The sequence below is a fragment of the Drosophila kikkawai genome, chromosome 3L (genome assembly GCF_030179895.1).
Source record: "Drosophila kikkawai strain 14028-0561.14 chromosome 3L, DkikHiC1v2, whole genome shotgun sequence".
NCBI classification, from domain to species: domain Eukaryota; kingdom Metazoa; phylum Arthropoda; class Insecta; order Diptera; family Drosophilidae; genus Drosophila; species Drosophila kikkawai.
In genome coordinates, this window is record NC_091730.1 from 4,311,600 (window position 1) to 4,334,648 (window position 23,049).

Sequence of the window (23,049 nt, forward strand, 5' to 3'; positions counted from 1 at the left end):
CATTTTTTACGATATGCAACAATTTCTCTGGGCCATAAATCAGTAAAAGCGGCAGATTTACGCACCTTTTCTCTAACCTTTTAAATGAATTTATTTAATACTCTTTTGCTAAGGCTCTCGCCTGCTCATTTGTTTTCATTTCTATATTTATTTCCCTGTGCATAACTGAGTGCTGATTTCATCTATCAAATTAAGAAAGTAGAAGAGCTACAATTTTCGTAGCCTCTTTTGCCGTCACATAAATCTGTGGCGTTATATAGCCCACAGATATGTGCATAAATATATGTACTTAAATATATGTAGATAAATATCTATATAGCTTTTAGCTATAGCAAATTGAAAAATAAAAAAAAATACATATTAAATGCTGGTTTGAGAGGAGGTAACAATGCGACATTAATTTTTCCTAGCCATAAAACAAAATATCCGCGACAAGTTCTCTAGACTAAATCAAAAGAAAATGGGATATATATAAATATATATTGCTGCCGACGAGCGTCAACTGTCATTAAGTCTTAATGTATAACGATCATCATCATTTGCGTTTCGAAAAAGCAATATTTGACACTTGTTGTCAAGAGAGTGCTGAAAAAAGTCAATTAAGTGATTTTTCTTTGAATAATTCAAGCAGTTTTTTTGAGAATGCCTAAAATAGGTATTCTTTTGGGTTCTTGCTAAGCCTTCTAAAAATAGTAAAGGTGTTTATTTTAAAAAGAAATTTAAACAATATTTTATTTTGATTTTAAAGAGGGGGTTTAAAAAGGAATTTTCTTGGTTTTTAGGATTATTTAGAGATATTTAATACTTTTTTTATGACAAAGAAAATGTTAAATAATAATATTCTGCAACAAAAATTGCTTCTACTTTTTATACAATTTTTAATTATACAAATTTCAGCATTTTTATTTAATATATTAATTAATTTATATTTTTTAATACATTTTTTTGCAATTTTATTTAAAACAAATTATAAATATTAATTAATAACGATTTCCAATAAAGATTCTTGCTATAAAAATGTTTAAAATAAACTTTATTACAATATTAATAATATTTTAAAGTTTTTTTTAGGCTGCAACAATATATTTTTTTAATATTTTACTAAGAGAATATCTACTTCTCCCTCTCCCAAAACCCATTTTATTAATACAAAATCTCAGCCATTTGTATTAGCCAAGAGTCTATAAAAATAAATAGCTCGAGGTCTATATTTAAACGTATTGCATTAATGAAAATAAATTGATTTTGTTGTTTCTAAGCATCCGCCCCCCAAAAATCCAATCGCCCGCACTCAAGATGACCATCAATCGGCATCGCCACCTCACCGAATTTAATTCTATTTTGCGAGTGGAAGTAGTCGAACCCAAAGAAAAATTTCATTGCGATGACAAATCTTTGGGGCTAGCTAAAAATTTCGTTAATGGGGAAAAAAGGAAAAAATGTTTTCCTTGGCCGCGGCTTTCGACCTTCACCTTTTGTGTACATTTCAACGAGAGGAAGAGAGAGAGAGGAAAGCGGGATGCTGGGAGGTTTGATAGATGGAAAACTCAAACTGAAACTCAAACATTATTCAACGTTAAACGTTACAACGCCACCACCGCCACCCGCTGTCCCGCTGTGTTTGCCATTTGGCTTATAACAATTGCCACGGTAAACTTAATTTATTTTTAATCGCCTTTTAATTTGGCGATGCCGATGGCTGCATTGTTTTGTTTACACGCTGCCTTTGGGCCAAAATTGCCGCGTAAAACTTTTAATTGTACGAAAAGGTATTTGTTCTCCGTGCTCGCCAGCAGCCAGCAGCCAGCCCGCTGTTTGATGTGTTTATTTTTGCATTAAACTGTTAAATGCCAAACGCATTTCAATCTCGGCCAAAAACTGATTGTGGGCCAATGTGTCGTCTCCTCAGGCGGTAATGCTGCGGAATGCTGGGTATTTCTTTTTTTCTCCTTCTCGTTTTTTTTTTATATATACTTGAATATCCACTCACCGTGAGTTGAATATTGAAAGTAAACACGGCTGCGTTAGAAAGGCCAAAGTTCGGAGTACTTTTGGGCGGCGGATTTTATTTTTTGCGTCGTGTCTGGTTTGCCCAAGTGCCTGAATTTATATGCTGGCTAATGGAAGTCCAAATAAAATATATATATATTATATGTAGCCAAGAAAAGCAACAGCTTAGCAGGTGAAAAGGTGAAAGGGCAAACATTTCTCCAAGAGATCAGGAGAAGCCAAGCTAAGGTGCATTCATAAATTTTGCGATAATTGTTTACTTTATGAATTAAAGTGAGGTGGGTTTTAAGGAAAAAGAAGTGGGTAGTGCTTACGTATTAGGTTTTTAAATGTATTTAACACTTGGTAGCTATTACTTTTTAGGTTTTTAAATATATTTACTGGTTTTTAAAATGAAAAAATATATAGAAGTAGATTGAAATAGGTCAAAGCTAATTTTTATAAATTTCCAAACTAAATTTTTAAGAAGAATAATCTATTATTTAACAGTAAATATTGTTTAAAAATTCGTATTACACCAAAATACTTTTTATTAAATATAATTAGGTTTTAAATATATTTTAAAAATTTTTAAAAATATTTAGTTTAACTTTTACTTGATTTTAAATAAATTCATAAGGTTTTAAAATCAACATATTGTAAAAAATATTTGTAAATAGATCAGAAACCATGCTTATAACATTTTCCTTAAAGTTTAAAGAAGAATTATCCCCCTCTTTCACCCTAAACATTGTTTCAAAAACCCTTCCAAAATACTTGCTAAATTTTCTTCAACTTTTTCCAAAGACAATTTCTTACCTAGTTTACCTGCTCAAAAATGGCAATTTCCCAGAATATATTCAAGCGCGAAACCCTTTGCTCTCCTGCTTTTATATATTCAATAAAAATTTCTCCAGTTATTTGCCATTGTCAAGTGTGTATGTGTGTTCGTGTGGAAAACGTTCGAGTGGAAAATGTTTTTCGCTTGGGCAAACACTAAAAACTGTGAAATGGCGAATGACAAATAGAAAAGGAAGAAATATTTGAATTTGTGACGAGTTAACTGACACAAGAGAGCACTTGCAAAAAGGGGGGGAAACCGACCCTCATTCGTTATACTTTTTTATTAAAAAGCCAGACAGAACAGACATGTAACCAAATTGATATGGTTTACCTTTTATTTTTCATTATTTCCATTACATTTTTCATTGAATTAACGAGACCCAAGTGGGAGGAGAAAGAGGGAAAGAGCCGCATTAATTAAATTTAATGAATTGTGACAAAGTGTTGATTTAATGCCTGCACAGCCGTTGGCATTCTTCTTGTAATTGCCAAGGCACAACGTGTCGTATACGTGATGCAGTTTTGTAATTCCCTAGCAATTTGGAGGCCAAGATGCACACACAGTTTCTTTTCTCGGGGTTTTTCGGTTTAAGTCAAATGCACGTGTTGTTGCCTGATATTCCTTACATTTCTCAATTACACTTTCCCTGCTGCGGCCACATGGCGTATGAGTAATGTAATTTCGTTGTGACGTCAAGAGGGTGACTGTCTCTGCCTGTCAATCTCCTCTCCCCCCTCTTCGTTTCTGAGTAAAAAGGAGCCTACATACATGTCCTCGTATTCGTATATGTGTGTATTTCCCAAATGTCCTCTTCTCTGACGCTTGGCTGCCATGCAAAAACTGAAAATGAGCTATGAAAATTTGTTGCCTGCGGCCTTTTCTGCAGCAGCAGCAGGAGCAGCATTCCCAGGACTACTCCTCTCCTGGCTGGATCCACCGCAAATACACAATGCTCATTGCTTATTTATCAAATATCCACACATTGCCTGCAGTTACTGGCAGGGGCCCTCATCTCTCGACCCTCTTCTCGTTGATTTGTTGAAAGAAACAAGTTTTGTGCAGGGAAAATAATATTAAATAAAGTTTTTTTTGGGGATTTTTGTTATTTAAAATAATATTTAAAAGGTTTCTGGGAATTTCTAGATATTGAGTATAAATTTTGTGCAGGTAAAATAATTTTAGATAAAGTTTTTAAATAAATGCTTTGGTTATAAATGTAATTTTTGGTATTTTGTATATATTTACATTTTGTTTTAAGGTTTCTTGAAATTTCTAGATATTAACTGAATGTATTACAGCATTTTAGGATCAGTTGAGAGCGTACAAAATATAATAAATAGTTAAAAACATATTATAATATTTTTAGGAAGAGAATCATTAATTTTTAGGCCCTTTTTCTTACTTTTTTATATATAGAAAGCATAAGTGATTCCTTAAGTCCTTATTTCAAATATTAAATATTATTATTTGATGTTTTTTGAAGTTAAAATTATATTTTAAATAAATTAACTGCTTTAATACCCGCAAAATATCTTTAAAAAAATTTATAAAAATCACAGAAAGTATTTAATATTATTTTAAAAAAATTTTCCTCTCCCCTATACATTTTTTAGTATTAGTATTAATTTTCTCTCTGTGTACCTGTCATTCTGCGATTGTGTGGGTTCGCCGCGCAATTAGTTGGCGGCTGCATAACGAATTGTTCGCTGTCTGCTGAATGTATTTCCTCCCTCTCCCACATTTGATTTTCCGGAGCGATGGTTGAATTATAAATAAATCTTCGCATTACGTTTAACATGAATTCAAATCCCGTGTGACGTCACTGTGTCGCCCACACACACACACACACACACATAAACACATAAAAACGAAAAAACTTTGTTGCGTGAGTGGAAATCATATTGTGGCAGGCAAAACTTTAATTAACTTGGCTGTTTTTGGAAAATCGCATTTAACTTGCAGTTTAAATAATTTATTTGGCAAAACTTAAGTTGAGGGCTGCTAAACTGGTTTTTCTTTGAATTTTCTGCTTACCCCGCAGGACTTGCCCCTCACTCATTGTAATTGCAGGCGCGACGCACCAAGGATAATTGATTAGAGTTGTGCTTCAAGTGTCGGTGTTCTGGCCAAGCCAAGGGTATGGGTCTAATGATTTCAGCCATGTTTGTGTCTGCCTCTCTCTCTCTGTGTTTGTGTGTGTTTGCTAATTAGAGGCCAAACTTTCTGCTTAATTAATGTCATTAGTGTGCGCATTGTTCTCTTTCAGATAAGAGGAAAATTCGGTTTTCGGGGGAAAATGAGTCAAGAGAGAGATTCCAGTAAAGGCCATGGAAAACTTTAGCCCAAGAGTTGAAACTCCCCAGAGATTAGCCCCAAAAGATTAGTACAAAATTAGGTGTATTTCATTTCTCTGTGTGGGAAGTTTGCTTTTCCCATTGATTTGAACGAGAGATATGCCCACTTTGTGTTTGAAATTTTAGCAGCCTCTGACAGGTCTCTAATTGATAAATTACCCAGAGAGCCGAACTGGAAACATTTTATCTCCATTTGCATAATTGATTGTGCATTTTAATTGGTTTTTCATTTAGCTTTACATTAGTTTCCATTTTGTGTACATTGCCGTCATAGAGAATGCAATAAATAAACAACACACAGCGTATGTCAAAGTCAGGGCTTTCTTTTTTCACTCTCTGCGGTCTTTCATTTTGACAGCAGACATCACAGATTTTTTTCCTGAATTTTTTGTTTTGCTTTTTATTTTGAACTTGGGGGCGAAAAAGAATTTCATTACTTCAGGCGTCAAACAAAAAAAGAGCGAGAGAGATGATTTTTTTGTTTAAAAAACATATTTAGGCAAACACGTCAAGTCGTTTTGGTGGCTGGCATTTAGCCAAAGGAATTTGTATCTGTTTTGAATAGTTTGCCGAGGTGCTGACGATTGCCACGCCTCTGATGGGTATATATTTAAAGGCTTTTGCACAGGGAAAATATTTTATGAATTTTATGAATTATGAAATTTTAGAAATAATATTTAAAATATTTGCCTCAAATTTTTATTAAAAAATTGATTTAAATAAGAATTCGTTGAATTTGTACAAGCTTTTTTGGCTTTATTTTAGTTTTTATAAAGAATATATATATTGTTAAATAATTATTAACAGTATTATTCAGTCTTAAAATTAATATTTATCATTTAAATAATAATAATCTTCATTTTCTAAACTGCAAACGTTATTTTAGATTTTTAGATTAAGGATTTAGACTTAGATTTTAGGATTTTCAAGTAATTTATTTTAAAACTTTTATTCGTAAAATTTAATTCGGTTATTTATATCTTGTAAAAATGTTGTAATTACTTTCTTTACTGATAAAAAAAATTGGCTATATTTAAATTTGTATTATAAAATTGTAAAATCTTTTTAATTAGCCATTAACAAGCTTTTTTCAGTTATAATATTTATATTAATAATTAATTAAATACCTTCTTTAAAATATTAAAATTTCTTAAATACCTTCTTCATAATATTTTCGCTTCGTAAAAAATTTCAAATGCTATTTCATACTTTTTTAAGCAATTTATCTCTTCCTTTTTTAATATTTAAATTTATAAAATACTAAACATATTTATTTACAAATATTTTTCTATACAATACTCAAGTTTTCTTCTCCTTTAAAATACCTTTAAAAAATTCCTTTAAATTTCTCTTTCTGTACACCCAATTTGTGCTGCGTATTTAGAGACGCTTTGATATTTATTTACGTGCTATTAACAGCCGAAACTGGTATGCAAAACTTACACTATTTCGCCCTCTGAAAACCGAAACATTCTTCCCTGCACATTTTCATTTAATATTCAATGAATTATTCACTATTCAGGGTCTGTGGTTTGTTTATGCCACGCAACTTGTTGAAAAATTGGAATTAATTTGCTGGTCTCTGGTCTGCCAATTAATCGCGTGATGGCTATATATATAAACCTATATGTCTGTGTGTAGGAGATATTTTCATTTAGTGCGCACAGGATTTTACCCCTCTTTGACTTGGGCTGTCTGTCAACCGATCAGTGTTTGGAATTTTCTTAGCTTTAATTGCTTTTGTAAGTGATCTTTTAGTGGAATTTTAATTGCAAAGGCACCCGAATATCTTCGCTAATAGTCGGAAAATAAGATATTTTCCACCAGTTTTCGTTTCATGGGATAATTTCTAAAAATATATATTTTTGGGACTCGGGGCAATTTCCGGTTGGACTGTGGCTTGTTTTCTTTTCTCTCTTTCTCTCTTTTTCTGGCTACCTTTTTCCCACTTAAATTTAACAAGGAAATAATGCTCATCCGCCGTGTCAGTCCCCGGGGGAGGGGGCGAAAGCAGGAAAAGTCCTTGCCACAATTTGACCCAAACTGCTTTTCGCCCGGAGAGAAGAGTTGGCAGCGCGCTTAAGCCTTTAACAACAATTAAAAATATTACTCCCGTGCAGGGAGAAAATGAACACGAGTGAAAAAGTGCAGGGACATGTTGTGCACTCAAAGAAAATATTTGTTTTTTACAGGAAATTGGGTTATAAAATAAAAATAATAAAATAAATATTTTCTCGTTTCTATTTATTTCTATATATTTTTTTATTGCAAATAATTTTTGGTAGATGGCCAAATATTTTTGTATCTCTATAAAAATGTCTTTGCTATATTAATTTATAGCCTTAGAAAATATAGAAAAATATTTTTGATAGAGATAATTAAAAAGGAAACTGCTTGTGGAAAATAAACCTGTTTATTGTGACTTTTTCCCTCTGTGTAAGTGAGAGCTTTGTGGTTGCAAGAACAGCTGCCCGGCAGCCAATTTTCTGACTGCCCAAAGGACGAAGGAGAAGCCTGTCCTGCCACACGACAATTAAAGTAAAAGCTTGTCAAGTGCACACACACATATACACAAGCAACTGCCAAGTGGATAGTTCTTTAAACATAAATTAGTGTGCTTTTGACTCATTATTTTATTTTATTTTCTCTTTTCTTTCCCTTGCAGAACCAAGAAAAGACAAGACTGATGCACAACAACAGCAGCAACAACACGGAGGCAATGGCACAATATCCACGCCCAATCTCGAGCAGCCCACCATCCAGGGCTCGATGCTGCCGCCCCCCGGTGGCGGCGGCGGAGGTGGTCACCATCAGGTGGATGGGAAAATGGAGCGACCCAATACCTTGTCGGGCGCCAACAAGCTGACCCGTCGCGGAGTCAACATCTGCTATCACAACGAGCACATGTGTAAGTCGGAAATAAGGGGGAATTAGCTGCCCTTTTAAAGCTAGTTTTCTATGTCATTAAAAAGGAGGATTGGGGAGGGAAAAAAAAGGAAACTGATTTTTGGTTATCAAGTTAATAGTGAAGATAATGTGCATTTTATTTTTAGAAAGAGTTATATCTAATTATTATTATTAGGACAAAGCTTTAAAGTCTTTTCAGAGAATTATTTGCTTAAAAACAAGTAATTAAAATTAATTTTGGTGCCTTAAATTTTCTATTACTTGGAAATTTTTATAAAATAATTTAAAATCCCTCTCTTTTAAAATCTTTTTTAAAGAAATAATACTAAAAAAATATTACTTGCCAGTCATTTTTATTACTTAAATACTTTACAGAGTTTTTTTAATCTCTCTTAAAATCTGTTTTTAAATAAATAATAAATATAAAATAATACTTGGTACCTTTTAAATAATTTATCTTGATTTTGAAACAATTTTGTATACTAAAAAATGATTTACTATAAAAACAAAATAGTACCATACATTTTTAAGAATTATCTGAAATTTGCTATAAATATTCAGGATTTTTTATACTTTTTTAAAAATCAGTTTCCTTTTCCCTCTCTCGTACACCTTTTATACAAAAGCACACACCCAAAAACAGTCACTTTCACCCAAGCACAACACTTTCACACACACACACACATTGGCTAGATGCGAACAAGAGCTGCTTTCACTCACTCTGTGTCTCTCTCTCTCTCTCTCTCTCCATCTCTTTCTGATTTCTCTGTTTCTATCTCTCTCTACAATTCTATATCCATCTCTATCTGCCTGCTCCCTTTACCGCTTGAAAACACTGATGAAAATGTTGAAACCCACAAACAAAAATGATTAAAATCTAAAAAAAAAACCAAATTGAACCCTAAATAGATGGCGAAGATGGTAAAATGGTGGGCGGTCCGCCGGGCAGCACACCGCCTCCATATCCAGGCGGTAAACTGCCGCCGGGCGTTATGCTCAGCGAGCTGCCAGAGCCACCGATTCCGCTGTCGGAGATCGGACCGATCCCACCGCCACCGATGTTCTCCACGCCGAGCCCCACGCTCATCGCTGGACGACCGCACGGGCCAGGCGCTGTTAACGATCAGGATTACCAGCAGGACTACGACTACGATGGTAATTCCCATACCTAAAATCCCCGAAAAAGAAATCCAAATCCCACCTCTCCAAAAAAAACCCTTAAAAAAACCCACCTTTTAGGCTAGCTAATCCCTCAGCTCATTAACAAAAACGCGCACTTCATAATGTATGCTAGTTGTTTGGGAATGTTGATATTTAAGTGATGTAACGATATATTTAGGGGATTTTGTTATCGATATTGTGGCTATAATCTAAAGTCTTTCTTTTATCTATTTATTTTTTATTTAAATTGAAAAACAAATCTAACAGAAAATGATATTTTTCCAAGGAATTTTTAATTGGGAATTGTTTAAAATGCTCTTTTCTATTGGTAAATCGATATCTAACTTGATTTCGTATCGATAAAAATCAATTTAAATATCAACATCCCAAAATCAAAGCCTGTCCCTGTCTCCTTGTCCCTCAAAACCCAAGCCCCAAGGCATGTGTAGGATTTGTCATAAAACCTCTCACTTATTCCCAAAATCTTTAACCTTTTGTACAGATCACGATCCGGATCAGGATGAGCTCGACTCGGACGATGAGTATGCCCCGTATGGTGGCAATCATGTGCGCATGATGGACACGCAACGCGTCGAGGAAATTCCAGCCAAAGAGCCCAAACCAAATGCAGTTCCTCTCAAGTCGGCGCTGAAGAAGAAGGGTGGGGTAATGCCAGCCTCTGCCTCCACGCCGGTGACGCCCACGCAGGAGCATGGAGCCGGCAGTGCAGCCACAGCGGCTGCAATTTCCAATAGCAACGGTGGCATTGGGTCCATGGCAGCGGCTGCAGCAGCAGCGGCACAGCAACAGTCGGCCAATCAGCGTCCGCTGGTGGTGCGTCAGGATGCGGCAGGCAACAACTATTCGCTCAAGTGAGTAGGAATTGAATGGAAATGATTTCTAGAGGATTTCTTAAGAAACAATGCTGTTTAGGATCAAACAAGGAGGGTTTTTGAGGGCTTTAAAAATGTAAAAAATAGACAAAAGATTTTGAAAAGGTTTAACATTGTATTTTTTTAAATATTACAAGGTTAAAACATTTATTTTTAACCTAAAAATTTATAAGAATAATGTCCTGCTCATTTTTAAATATTTAAAAATTAGTAAATTGAATTTAAAAAGGTTTACTATTGGATTTTTGTTAAATATTAAATATTAAAAGATTTATTTTTAGCCTGAAAATCTATAAAAATAATTTCCAACTCATTCTTTATGTAAAGTCAACAGATTAAATCTAAACATTATATTTACATTAAAAATATAAAAATGAAGAATGATTTTAATTTTTTTAATACCTAAAAGCTTAAAAATAATTAATTTAAAATGTAAAAAAAATCGTTTAATATTTAGCCTTCCTCGTTTTACCATAAACAGCATTGTTCTCTGTTTTTAAGTAGCAAAATTTTGTATCGTTTTACTTAATTCCCAGTTGATGAGCCCCTTAAAAACACGTTTTCCTTACAACCTTCAACCACAACTCCCACACGTTTTTTGGTAGCTTTTTCTTTACAAAAAAAAAAAAAAAACACCCAACTAAAGTTTGCTTAGAGAGTTGCTTTTGTCTCTCTAGTTTAATCACAACTTTTTCCATACTGTAAAGCGAAGAAAAACTCACCAAAAGATACGATCTAGATCCCTCTTTGTTTTGTTTTCTTTCTTTTTTAATGTTATTCCAACTATTTTCTATAACAAATTTGTTCTCTTTTTTCCCCCCGTCTGCCCCCTTGAACCTGTGTTTGTTCTATATATTTCATATATACGATTTCGAATCGATTCGTTTGTGTGTGCGTGTCGAACAACAACAACAACAAACAACAAAACTCCCCCACTTCTATATCTACTACTACTACTACTACTACTATCTCAACTAAACAACAAATATTGAACAAAAATTATATGTACCGAATATCGAATATCAGGCCAATACTACGACCACGGATTAGACTATGGTAAACAATTTTTAGCTAATTTATTTGTAATGTGAAAATCATGAAAGCCCAAAAACCAAACAAAAATTGTATGCAAAATGCTTTTAGTGCACCCCAACAACAAAATAAAAAAAAGAATATATCGCTCTCTTTCACTCTTAGTCCCTAACTGTTGTTATGTAACACTACCCCGCAGTCCTTCCAAAAGTAATCCTCTCACAAAATCCAAAACAAAACAAAACAAAACAATATAAAAATGTTCTCTCATTGTATCCTTGCACTTTGCTGCACTCTAACACTCTCTCTCCCTCATCCGTCTGCATTTTAGTTCAAGTTTCTGTTTTATTTTTTGAGTAAATAAAAAGCTGGAAACTTTTACAACACTGGTAGTGCTTACACCCACACACGCGCAAGCAATCACCAACACTATGTCAAGGCGCACTTATCTTATTAAATTACTAACTTTTTTTGTGCGATTTTCGTTGTTTGAGTGTTATGTATTTTTAGTCAGAAGCTTGAAAAGCAGTAAAGGAGTCATTTCCGACCCTATAAATCATACATATTCTTGATCAGCATGAAAAGGAGAGTCTTTCTAGCAAAGTTTGGAGGAAAAAAATTTTTGGGGAATTTTTTTTTGAAAATTTGATAAGGGGTTACATCATTAAATTTTTCAGAAATTGAAAAAAATTTGAATTTTTTAAAATGTTAAATTTGGTAAGCAGATTTATTAACTTGATAATAAATAAGACAGAACAGTTTTCCAAATTAAAATTAAAGCATTTTTGTCTTAGTTATGAAAGATTTTTTGTCCACCCTTTTTAAATACCATTCTTCTAATACTTTATAATTCTCAAGTAAGAATTTAGTACCAAACTGCTTAATAATCTTGCAAAATGTTAAGGTTGGTTTAGTAAGAATTATATTCTTATATTTATATTATATATAAAAAGATCTATACTTATATATTTTTAAAAGTTCGTAATAAAAAGTCATATATTTCAAGAGTATTTTAAAATTCTTTATAGTTTTTTCCTTTGTTTTTTTTCTCTTTTAACACAACACTCTCAAGTCCTCTTCATATATATATATGTATGTGTGTGTATAGCTATGTGTGTGTGTATATTTTTTTCACAAAAGTTTCTTTGTCTTTTTCCTGGCTGCTTTACTGTCTTACTGTCTTCCCTCTGAATCTTGCATGTTTCATTTCAAGCTGGAATTTGTTTCAAATTACAATTCCCCCTCCGACACACAAACACATACAGTTTCTCCCAGGAATATCTGCCAGTTTTAATTTGATATTTCCCACATTCGAAATATGCAGAAAGAAGCACAATAAACAACAAAATATAAGATGTAGAGAGAGAACGTTGAAAGGAAATGAGTTTTCCGTCGTCGCTGTTGTTTAGGTCAAGTTTTTTCATTAGGCAAAGTTTGCCCTAAATTTGTCCAGAGGCCAAAAGTAAAACTTCAAGTGTGTATGGCAAATTGAAAGTGAAATTTGAAATTGAAATTGCAATTGAGGGGAAAATACTCTGAGCACAAAGACAGGCTTCACTCTACCATTTCCCATGACTGATATGGCCAACAATTTATGCAGTTTATAACGCAGCAAAAATCAAATAAAAAAAAAAAAGGAAAAACCGAATATGTAAAGTAGCTGCAGCGAAACTGAAGCTCAGAGAGCGCAGAACGTGCCTGGGAAAAAGCGATTTCTTGTTGTGCCTTGCTGCACCCTCCAATATCTAACCCAACCGCACACGCATCTATCTATCTTTCTATCTATCTATCTTTCTATATTTTTATCTTTCCCTCGTAAAGTGCGAGAGTGTGTGGAATTTATGGGTATATGGGCAAGTATGAAGCCATTTTTTGATGGAGGTTAAATCGCTTGAAATGTGAAGGCAAAATAGCGAAAGCAAGCAGGAAGTCTAGGAAAATATACAGGAAGCAAAGCGGAAACTGACATATCTGCAAGGGAATTTTATTCTTTATTAAATAAAATTTTATGAGGATTATAAAGTTAAAGAAAAAAATGGAAAATTTAGGGAATTGTTTAAAATAATTAAATTAAACTTTCCATTTTCAAAAACACAGACCCAACAAATCTCCTCAGCGAACTCAACCCAGATAATCTAGAAAAAATCTTAATTTTCTTAAGATCTTCCAATCTTTACCACAAAATATAAAAACATACCCAAAATGTATATAAATAAAAATTACCAACTAAGTAGCCAAACTACAATGTCAAATATGTAATTAAAACAATATATATAATATCATGAATCTTAAAAGCCGAAGGCCCTGTTGCCAGCGCTTTACCAACTAAGTTAGTTTAGTTTTGTAAACTTCTCTATCTTTAATAATAAATAAATAAATAAATAAAAAATTAAATTAAATTAAATATAAAAGAAAAACTTATGTTTTACCCCAAAAATTGTACTTCAACACAACTTTAAAGCCTGTTGACTTTCTTAAATCCTTTTCAAAAAAAAAAAAAGAAAGAAAGAAAATCCTTATAATCTTTGCAACTCTCAAAAAAAGTGGCTTCCTGCCCGGCATTTCCAGTCGACTTCCTCGGAGACAGTTGCTCCCAAAACTATGTGTTTCAGCATAGTATTTCCCCAAGCGTATGCGCCCAGTGTCACTCATACGCCGTGTGGCCCCCCACACACATACTATGTATGCTCTTTGTTCAGTTTTTATCCAATCGTGTTTTGCATTAACGCCCCGAAAGTGCGGCGGAAGCAGCCGACAGGATATGAGGATATGGCATTCGAGGCAGGCTTCAAGCTTTAAGTACAAAGTCAAACACATCTGGGCACATATATAGTATGTGCATGTGTTTTGCATATTATTTGCCACAGTGTGTGTTTGTCTGTCTGTGTGTGTGTGTGTGCCAGATGTGCACTCCACGTGCCATTTACACAAAAAAAAGAAAAAATAAAAGAAATTGGGGGAGAAAACGAAACTGCCGCAGCAGCAAAGAAAAATAAAGAGGTGGAAAAAAGCATTTTTTTTGCCTTCTTTTTTTCTTTAATTTTTTTATTTTTCTTTTTTTTTTTTTGGTTGGGTGACAAAACTTTAAGGAAAACAAGAAAGGAAGCTAACTTCGGCACGCCGAAGTTTGTATACCCTTGCAGATTGGTTTTTATGTTTATATTATAGATTTAAATGCTGAAAACACTTACAAAAACAGAGTTTCATTACATTTTACCTATACTTATTATGTTTACAGTTTGACAGTTACAGTTTTACATTCCCAGCTTTACATTTTCTCTACATTTACAGATCGTTTATATGGCAGCTGTATGATATAGTTGTCGGATTTTTATGAAATTTATACCAAAATTCTAGAATAATAAAAAAAGCTTATATCTCAGAGTAGATAAACATACGATGAAAAACAACGAAGCTATAATTTTTTTCCTATTTATTTCTCGATCGTTCCTATGGCAGCTATATGATGTAGTCGGCCGATTTGCATAAATTTTTTACCAAAATTCAGAAATAATATAAAATGGCCATATCTAAAAAATGGAGCAAAATTTTTGAAAAACAGCAAAGTTATAAATTTTTTTCTAGAAATGTATCGTACATTTGTATGGCAGCTATATGATATAGTCGTCCGATCCGGCCCGTTCCGACATATATAGCAGTGAGAGTATATAGAAGACTATATGCAAAGTTTCATTCAGATAGCTTTAAAACTGAGGGACTAGTTTGCGTAGAAACAGACAGACAGACAGACGGACAGACGGACAGACGGACAGACGGACAGACGGACAGACGGACATGGCTAGATCGACTCGGCTGTTGATGCTGATCAAGAATATATATACTTTATAGGGTCGGAAACGTCTCCTTCACTGCGTTGCAAACTTCTGACTGAAATTATAATACCCTGCAAGGGTATAAAAATAGAAAGGAATATATACAATTGTAGTTAGGTTAATAGACACAAGGATTTAAGGTTTGTTTTTAATGTTAACAAATTAAAATCTAGGAAAAATAGCTAAAAGTAATCAAATAAACATTTTATTTCAAATAAAATTAGTTTCAAAAATTAAGAAAATAATAAAAAAATTAATAAAGTAACTTGAAACTAGTCACAATGATTTAAGCTTTATTTTTAATTTAAAAACCCAAATCAAGCAGAATATTTTTCTTATTATTTTTGTATTTAATAACAACAAGTTCTCATTTGATATTACCCCATAAATTAAAAGAAAAATACAAATTTAATAGAACAATAAATCCACCTAGACAAACGCTTCTTAAATGTCCCCAAAATATAATGGGTGCTTAAATTCCGCGCCATAATTCCCACTGCAGGTGTAGTAGGTTTTTGGGGTGAAAAGATACAGAGGTAAAGAGGCATGAATAAATCCTACATATGCAGGGATATTTATGCACGAGAGGAGAAGCTGGCAGAAATCTGGCAGATTGCCCTATCCAAGATTGCTGAGGGATGAAGAAGACTTTGCAGTAGAGGATTTTGGATGCATGCATGAGCTACTACCACCCTCCTTCTTTAGTCATTGTTGTTAGTTAGTCACTGTTGTTGTGGTTTTCCTTGTGTCTGTGTCTGTGTAGAGTATTTTAATGTTTAATGTGGATGATATAATGTTGACTATGATGATGATGATGATGTGTTAATGTCTGCTTCTTGTAATGCTTAACCCCCACAGCAGGCAGCAAATGTTCAACATCCAATTGCCGTGCACCGTGGAGAACAAGGAGAACACACGGCCCTTTGTGATACGTGAGAGTAGCAGCGATAGCGATGAAAGCGATGGCCACATAGTCTATAGGGATGATGATAACGACAACACAAGGCTGGCAAAGCTGGCGAGAAAGGAGTCGCTGTCCTTGAAGCTGCAACTGCGGCCGGATAAGCAGGATCTGATCAACAGGAATATACTGCATCAGGTCACCGACAACGAGCTCAAGGAGTCCAAGGAGGCGATCGGAGCGCGTCTTATACGCCGGCTGTCCATGCGACCCACGGCCGAGGAGCTGGTCGAGCGCAATATTTTGAAAAGTGAGTCCTAGATATTTAATAAATTTATTAATTTTACTATTTATAAACTATGTTTAATCAGCTCAATCACCCGCCGAGGAGAAAAAGCAAAAGGAGGAGAAAAAATCGTATCTGTTGCGCAAGCTAAGCTTTCGGCCCACCGTCGAGGAGCTGAAGGAGAAGAAGATCATTCGCTTCAACGACTATATAGAGGTTACGCAGGCCCATGACTATGATCGTAGGGCGGACAAGCCGTGGACAAGACTGACGCCAAAGGACAAGGCCGCCATTCGCAAGGAGCTGAACGAGTTCAAGTCCTCCGAAATGGCCGTCCACGAGGGCAGTCGGCATCTGACGAGGTAAATTTAAACATAAACTAGGGAGAATATTAAAAAGGAGAGAATATTATGTTATTTAATCAAAAGATATAAAATTAACAAACAAAAACATATCCTTAAACCTTGTTTTTAATTGCTGTAACAATTTTTCACACTTATAATTGAATTTTATTGGCACAAATAAATGCAATTTGAGTGGAATACTTATAAATTTGACATGAACACAAATTGAAATTGAGAAATTCAATTAAAACAGAAATCATGTTGGTTGAATAAATAATTTGTGCTCTTAACTTCCATTAACACTGCAATGTGCACACGTATTTTTGTGTGCTTTTAATTTGGGATTTTTTAAAAAAGAAAGGGAGCTAATTCATACCTTAAAATAAATGAAAATATTTTTTTAATTTTTATTATTTAGTTTTTTTAATGTTTTATTTTATTGGAAATTTAATTTTCGATATTTTAATGAAAAAGGAAGCTAATTTATACCTTAATATAAATGAAAATATATTTTTAACGAATTTTTTTATTATTATTGTTATTATTTTTTTAAATTTATAATTTTATTGATATTTTTTAGGAAAATCAAAATTTAATATCATAACTAGGCCAAAAATGCATTAATTTTAATTCGGAAAACAGTTTTTACTTAGTTTTTATCAGCTTAAAAAAACTGCATACTAAATTAAACATTGAAATTTTTGGCCAATTTCCGTAAATTTTAATGATGTAACCCCTTATCAAATTTTCAAAAATTGAGTCAAAAATTTTTTTCCTCTGGACAAATCTAGAAAGACTCGCCTGTCCATGCTGATCAAGAATATATATACTTTATTGGGTCGGAAATGACTTCTTCAATGCTTTTTTAGCTTTTAACTAAAATTATAAGACCCTCTAAGGCTCTAAAAATAGTAAAAATTCTCGAAATATATTTCCCATTCCCTTCCCTTCTTTCTTAACTTCCTTTCACTTTAAAACCCCATCAACTCACCTTTAAATCAAAGACTTTAACTAAGCTTAGAGTTTACCTATAAATCGAGAGCAGCCTTCCACAGGGTATCCCAGCCTTCGTTGGCCAAGGATAAGCTCTTCCTTTGCCTAACTGGTTTTTTTGCAAATTGCTCTCAAGGGGAGGAGACTGGGTTGAGTGAGAGTGTGGGGTCCATGGGCGGTTTCTGGGGCCAAAGCAATCTCGCAATTGAGAGACATATCCCTGTGTGCTGCTATGGCGGCCCCTGAATTATGTAGCGGGCGTGTCCTTGCGGCCAAATCGAATGGCCACAAAGTGAGCCAAGCAAAAAATTGCCAATGCCAATGGCCAGTGAAGTGTCACGTGCAGTTTGCCAACCCATCACCCATCACCCCCTTTGGTCCAGTCCAGTTTACGTTACGTTCCTTACAAATGTATTTTTGGCGATATGCAGTCACAAAGGACTCGGCGGATGGCGGCTGGCGACTGGCTTTTTTTTTTTTGCCATTTCTATTTCTATTGCAGTTTCTGGCAGAGTTTATTTTTCTTTCTATTTTTTCTTTTTTTTGTGGCGAGGGAGTGTGTAATGGCTTTTGGATTTTTGTGTGGAGGTTTGGAGGCTGCTTTAGTTTTTTTTTAGAGGTTAAAGTAAAAACTTTGTGGCAGTGTTTTTGAAGTTTAAGGAAGAGGCTTGCCCAGGATTTAATTATATATAAATAATAGGAAGATTTTACTTGTTTTTAGTAATATTAAAAAAATTAAAAATATGCTTTTGGGACTAAGAAAATATTTATTTAATCTTAAATCAATTTAAACAGGCTTTAGTTACCTTGATTTTGTTTTGAAATACAATTAAAGTCTATACAATTTATAGAAAATTGTAGGATTTTATTATTTTAAATTAAAAAAAGGAATAAACATGTTTTTTTATTTAAAAATATATTTTTTACTCTCGAAAGACCTAACACAATTTTTGCGAAACAAAAAACTAATCAAAATACAATTAAAGTCTACAAAGTTTATGAAAATGTTAGAATTTTATTATTTAAATTTAAAAATAGGAATATACATTCACCTTTAATTTAAAAATAAATCTATAAATATATATCCTTTCTCCCCAAAGACCCAACACAATGTGTTCCCATTTATAAAGTCAAAACAAAAAAAAAAACTAATCAAAACTTTTCCTCTCTCTTTTGCAGATTCCATAGGCCATGACGATTGCAATGGCAGCAACTTTCCAGCAAATTACAACAGCAACCCAAGCAACAATTGTATTTTATGCAGCATCAAATTGTCAACAAATGTTTAAAAGCAAAAAATTAAGCCAACAACAAAAAACTAAAAGAGAGAGAGCGAACAATTTTCAACTCCAAAAGCAGGCATAGAAATTGCAAAAAAATAAAACTAAAAACTAAAAAAAAATACAAAAAAAAAGGAAAAGCTAGAATGAGAAGGAAACTTGAGAAAGAAGAAAACGAGAGAAAGAAAGGCCACATTCAAGAAAATAATAAATAATTTATCTAGATTTCTGTTGAACATTGCGAGAGTTTTTTAATTTTAAGTCCTTTATGTAACACTCTCTCCTTATTTGTTAATTAATTGTGTGTAAATAAAAATTCGTTCGATGATATATCCAAGCCAATTTCACAACGCAAATCAAAATATCAATTCGTCTTTTGTAGAAAATGTTAAGTCGCTTCAGTCAAGGCAATTATGTATTATATTATATAAAAATTAAAACCAACAAGGAGAAAACCCATAAAGATATTCGACAAAATAAAATAAAAATATTAAAACAAACGCATTAAAAGTTAGGCATTAATTTAAAACTTACTGTTGCTTTCCATAAATTTTTAATTTTTGAATTAAGCCAATCTAAAAAAAAAAAGAATAAAAAACACAATACAGAAATACGAAAATTCGAAACAAATTATTATGTTTAACATTTATAATTACATTATTGTAAAAAGCTTAAAAGTAAACACAAAAAACAACACATTAAACTTAGAGATCTACCATCTACCACATATATAAATATATATACGATAATATGGAAAAATAAATTCTAATTTTTCGAAAGACAATTTTTAATTTGTTTTTGATTTCTTGAGTTTTTTAGTTTAATTTTCGTCCCCCCAAAAAACACATGTACATACATATCGCCAAAGAAAACTTGCGTAGAAATCTAAAACTTATCGTGGAGAGAGAGATGGGAGAGGAAAAACCGCAAAGAAGAGAGAAGGCAATAATGCTCAAGCTGAGAAATCGTAAAGCTGGTAAAACCCAAAAGTAAATAAACAAAATTGTAATAATAAATGGCAACAAAATATCAGGAAAAATAAACTGAAGCAAGTTGGACCCAGAATGAAGTTTTTTAGAGACGAGAAAAAGGAAAAAATACCCCAAAAAAATAAATAAAAAAAAGAAAGTAAGGTAAAAAGAAAAAAACAACTTAAGACGTAAGTCACGTAACTTAAAAAAACAACTTTTTAGAGACAGAGTACAGAGTTCGGAACCCGATGGAACCATCACAGCATCAGCCTCGTGGCCGATGATGAATATTTATTTTGTAAAAGAACAGGGAAAAAAGCGGAAACTGAAAATTTTACTCAAGCATTCCACACAAGTAAGCTTAAACCAAGGGGAAATATAATATAGAAAATACACAGCAAATTGTAAATTTTGAGGCAAACAACAAAATGCAAATTGAAATGCTCGCGCGTGCTCGTGAATATTTAAACTTAAAGAAAGTAAAAGTAAACGTAAAGTAAATGTAACTACAACTAAAGTAAAAACTAAAAAGCATAACGTAACGTAACGTAATGAACTCTGTTTCAAAGGACACTTAGTAAGAGACACAGCATATTTAAAAACACAAAACGAAGCAACTTATTTCGAAAGCAAAAGACATTATTAGTTTAATGATACAGTGGCGCTTCCTTTGCAAAAGTTTCATATTTCTAACTGACAGGATCTTAAAGGGACATTCCCTTTGTAATCCATAAATCCAAAACTGATACTGAAACTGAATCTGAATCTGAATCTCTCTCTATGTCTGCCTCTTGCTTCAAAGCGTTGCATTGTCAAAAGTTAAGCAATATATATTGCATATATACATATTAATACAAATATATATATATAAACAAAACGAGACAAGGCGGAATAAATAAATTATACATATTTAATGACTATACAAAAAGGCAGAATATATATATGTATATATATTCATTTATGTATACACCTATTTATATGAGGACGAAGCAGACGAAGCTGAAGCTATACAAACTCTATCAATATGGGATAGCATAGTTTACACTTTTTCTATGGAGCGATTTATAGCGTTACACAAACCAGAAAAATGAACCAGAACAAGTCTTAGCAACAACAAGAACAACAGAAGAATTCAAACAGAAGAGCCAAGAGTCGTCGGTTTCGAACTCCTTGAACAAAAAATTACATAAAATATTTGAAAGAATTGAAGGAAATGAAATGAAGAACGAAGAAGACCGAAGAACCCCGGAGCTATCTAGAACCGACTTTTCGCATTACAGCAGGGCGCATTTCCTCCTCGATCCCCACCAGTTTTCATTTCTGCCATTGGTTCTTCCTACTCCCTATTTTTCGACACATCTTTGCCAATTTTTGCCATTGCCGTTGCAATGTGCAAAACAAAAACCAAATAATAAATAAATAATAATAAAAAACAAATAAGAGATCTTTAGCAATAACTAAGAACACCACGAAGTATGGAAAAAAAATGAAATACATTGGAGAAAGTCAAGTTTTTGGGCTGAAAAAACACAGCCGCTGAAGGGAAAAACCACAGAGAAACGTTGTGAAAATTTGCAAAAGCGAAGTAAAAAAGTTAAGTCAAGTAGCGGTTTAAGCATAGCGAGAGTTTTGGAAAATAAAACCAGAGAGAGAGAAAAAAAGAAGAAAAACCAAGATCCCATGAAACGAGAAAACACAAAAGAAAAGAAAAAAAAAAAGAAAACCAGACAAAAAAATATTGAATAATAATCACCGACAAATTGAGATTTAATAAAGATTTAATTACTTACAAAATGGAAAAGATGTTATTATTTTAAATAATCTTAAAAAGGAAATTAAGAATAATATAAATATAATTTCTTATAGAGAAATATATCAGAAAAAGTTCATGATACCTTCCATCATTTTTTCCTTTTAAATTTTTTTTTTAATAAGGGTTATTCAATTAATTAATTCCAAATTTATTTTCTACATTTACCAAAAAGACTATAATTTTTAGAAATAATTTTTAAATTCGCTTAATAACGTAATTCCAAATAAATAAAGGCTAACTTTGGCCAGCCAAAGTTTTTATACTCTTGCAGGTAACAATTAAAATATATCATAACTAAGCCAAAAATGCATTAATTTCGATTCAGAAAGCAGTTTTGTGTTAGTTTTTATTAATTTAAAAAAACCGCATACCAAATTTAAAATTTTAAGAAATCAAAATTTTTGGGCATTTTTGCTAATTTTAATGATGTAACCCCTTATGAAATTTCGCAAAAATGGCCAAAAAATCGATTTCTTCCGGACATGTCTAGATAGATTCGCATGTTAATGCTGATCAAGAATATATATGGTTTATGGGGTCGGAAATGATTCCTTGACTTAGAAAAATATTATTTTGTATTATAAAATCGGATTTTTTATATTAAAAAACTTATTGATTTTTTTTTTAATTAAAAATATCATAACTCGGCTAAAAGAACATTAATTTTAAATCGGAAAACTGTTCTGTTCAAGATTTTCTACAGTTAATAAATCTGCATACTTCATTAAAAAATTTTGAAAATTCAATTTTTTATCAAAATCAAAAATTTTAATGATGTAACCCCTTATAAAATTTTGCAAAAATGGCCAAAAAATCGATTTCTTCCTGACATATCTAGAAAGATTCCCCTGTTGATGCTGATCAAGAATATATATACTTTATAGGGTCGGAAACTTCTCCTTCACTGCGTTGCAAACTTCTGACTGAAATTTTAATACCCTGCAAGGGTATAAAAATGACTGAGTTATGAACCTTTGAAAATCAGTTTCTTGCATTTAAGCAAAACTGAGTAAGCAGTTTTATTAAGCTTAGAATAACCAACCTAGAACAGCTTTCTTTTAAAATTACAGGTAAGTATTTTATTAAAACTGAGTAAGCCGCTTTGTTAAGCTTAGAAAAACGAACTCTGAAAAGCTTGCCGAATTGAGTTAAGGCATTTTTGCCTGAGTTAGGAACCTGATATTAGTTTTGTTTCCGAAAAATTATCAAAATAAATCGCACCCTTCTTTTTAAATTTAATTGCAGCAAGCTGCAAGGAACTGAAAGCGGGTGCCGAAGGCGAGAAAGAGAGCGTTGGCAAAGAGGATCAGGACGAGGAGGAGCAGGACATTCCCACATGCCTCACCTTTTCTTCTTTTATTTATTTAAAGCTGAAATAAATAATAAACCGTAAAAAATGTGTTATTTTTGAGTTATGAAGAGGATGCGGTTTTTTTTTGGGTGGGATA

General features: G+C 32.9%; 1 protein-coding gene across 14 annotated transcripts in view; it reads left to right on the forward strand.

Moving 5' to 3' along the window:
• The window catches only part of LOC108079770 (phosphatase and actin regulator 2), a 123,822-nt gene extending 104,221 nt beyond the window's left edge, over positions 1 to 19,601 (forward strand). For 9 of the 14 annotated variants that reach the window (XM_017174202.3, XM_070286025.1, XM_070286027.1 and 6 more), the window contains 7 exons: positions 7,853 to 8,095; positions 9,004 to 9,249; positions 9,758 to 10,127; positions 11,175 to 11,204; positions 15,872 to 16,224; positions 16,286 to 16,562; positions 18,717 to 19,601. In XM_017174202.3, the coding sequence (XP_017029691.1) occupies positions 7,853 to 8,095; positions 9,004 to 9,249; positions 9,758 to 10,127; positions 11,175 to 11,204; positions 15,872 to 16,224; positions 16,286 to 16,562; positions 18,717 to 18,732 (1,535 nt within the window). In that variant the 3' untranslated portion in view covers positions 18,733 to 19,601. The remainder of the gene's footprint in view (positions 1 to 7,852; positions 8,096 to 9,003; positions 9,250 to 9,757; positions 10,128 to 11,174; positions 11,205 to 15,871; positions 16,225 to 16,285; positions 16,563 to 18,716) is intronic. The other 5 variants (XM_017174203.3, XM_070286026.1, XM_017174206.2 and 2 more) reach the window with 1 other exon arrangement.
• Positions 19,602 to 23,049: the final 3,448 nt, after the last annotated feature.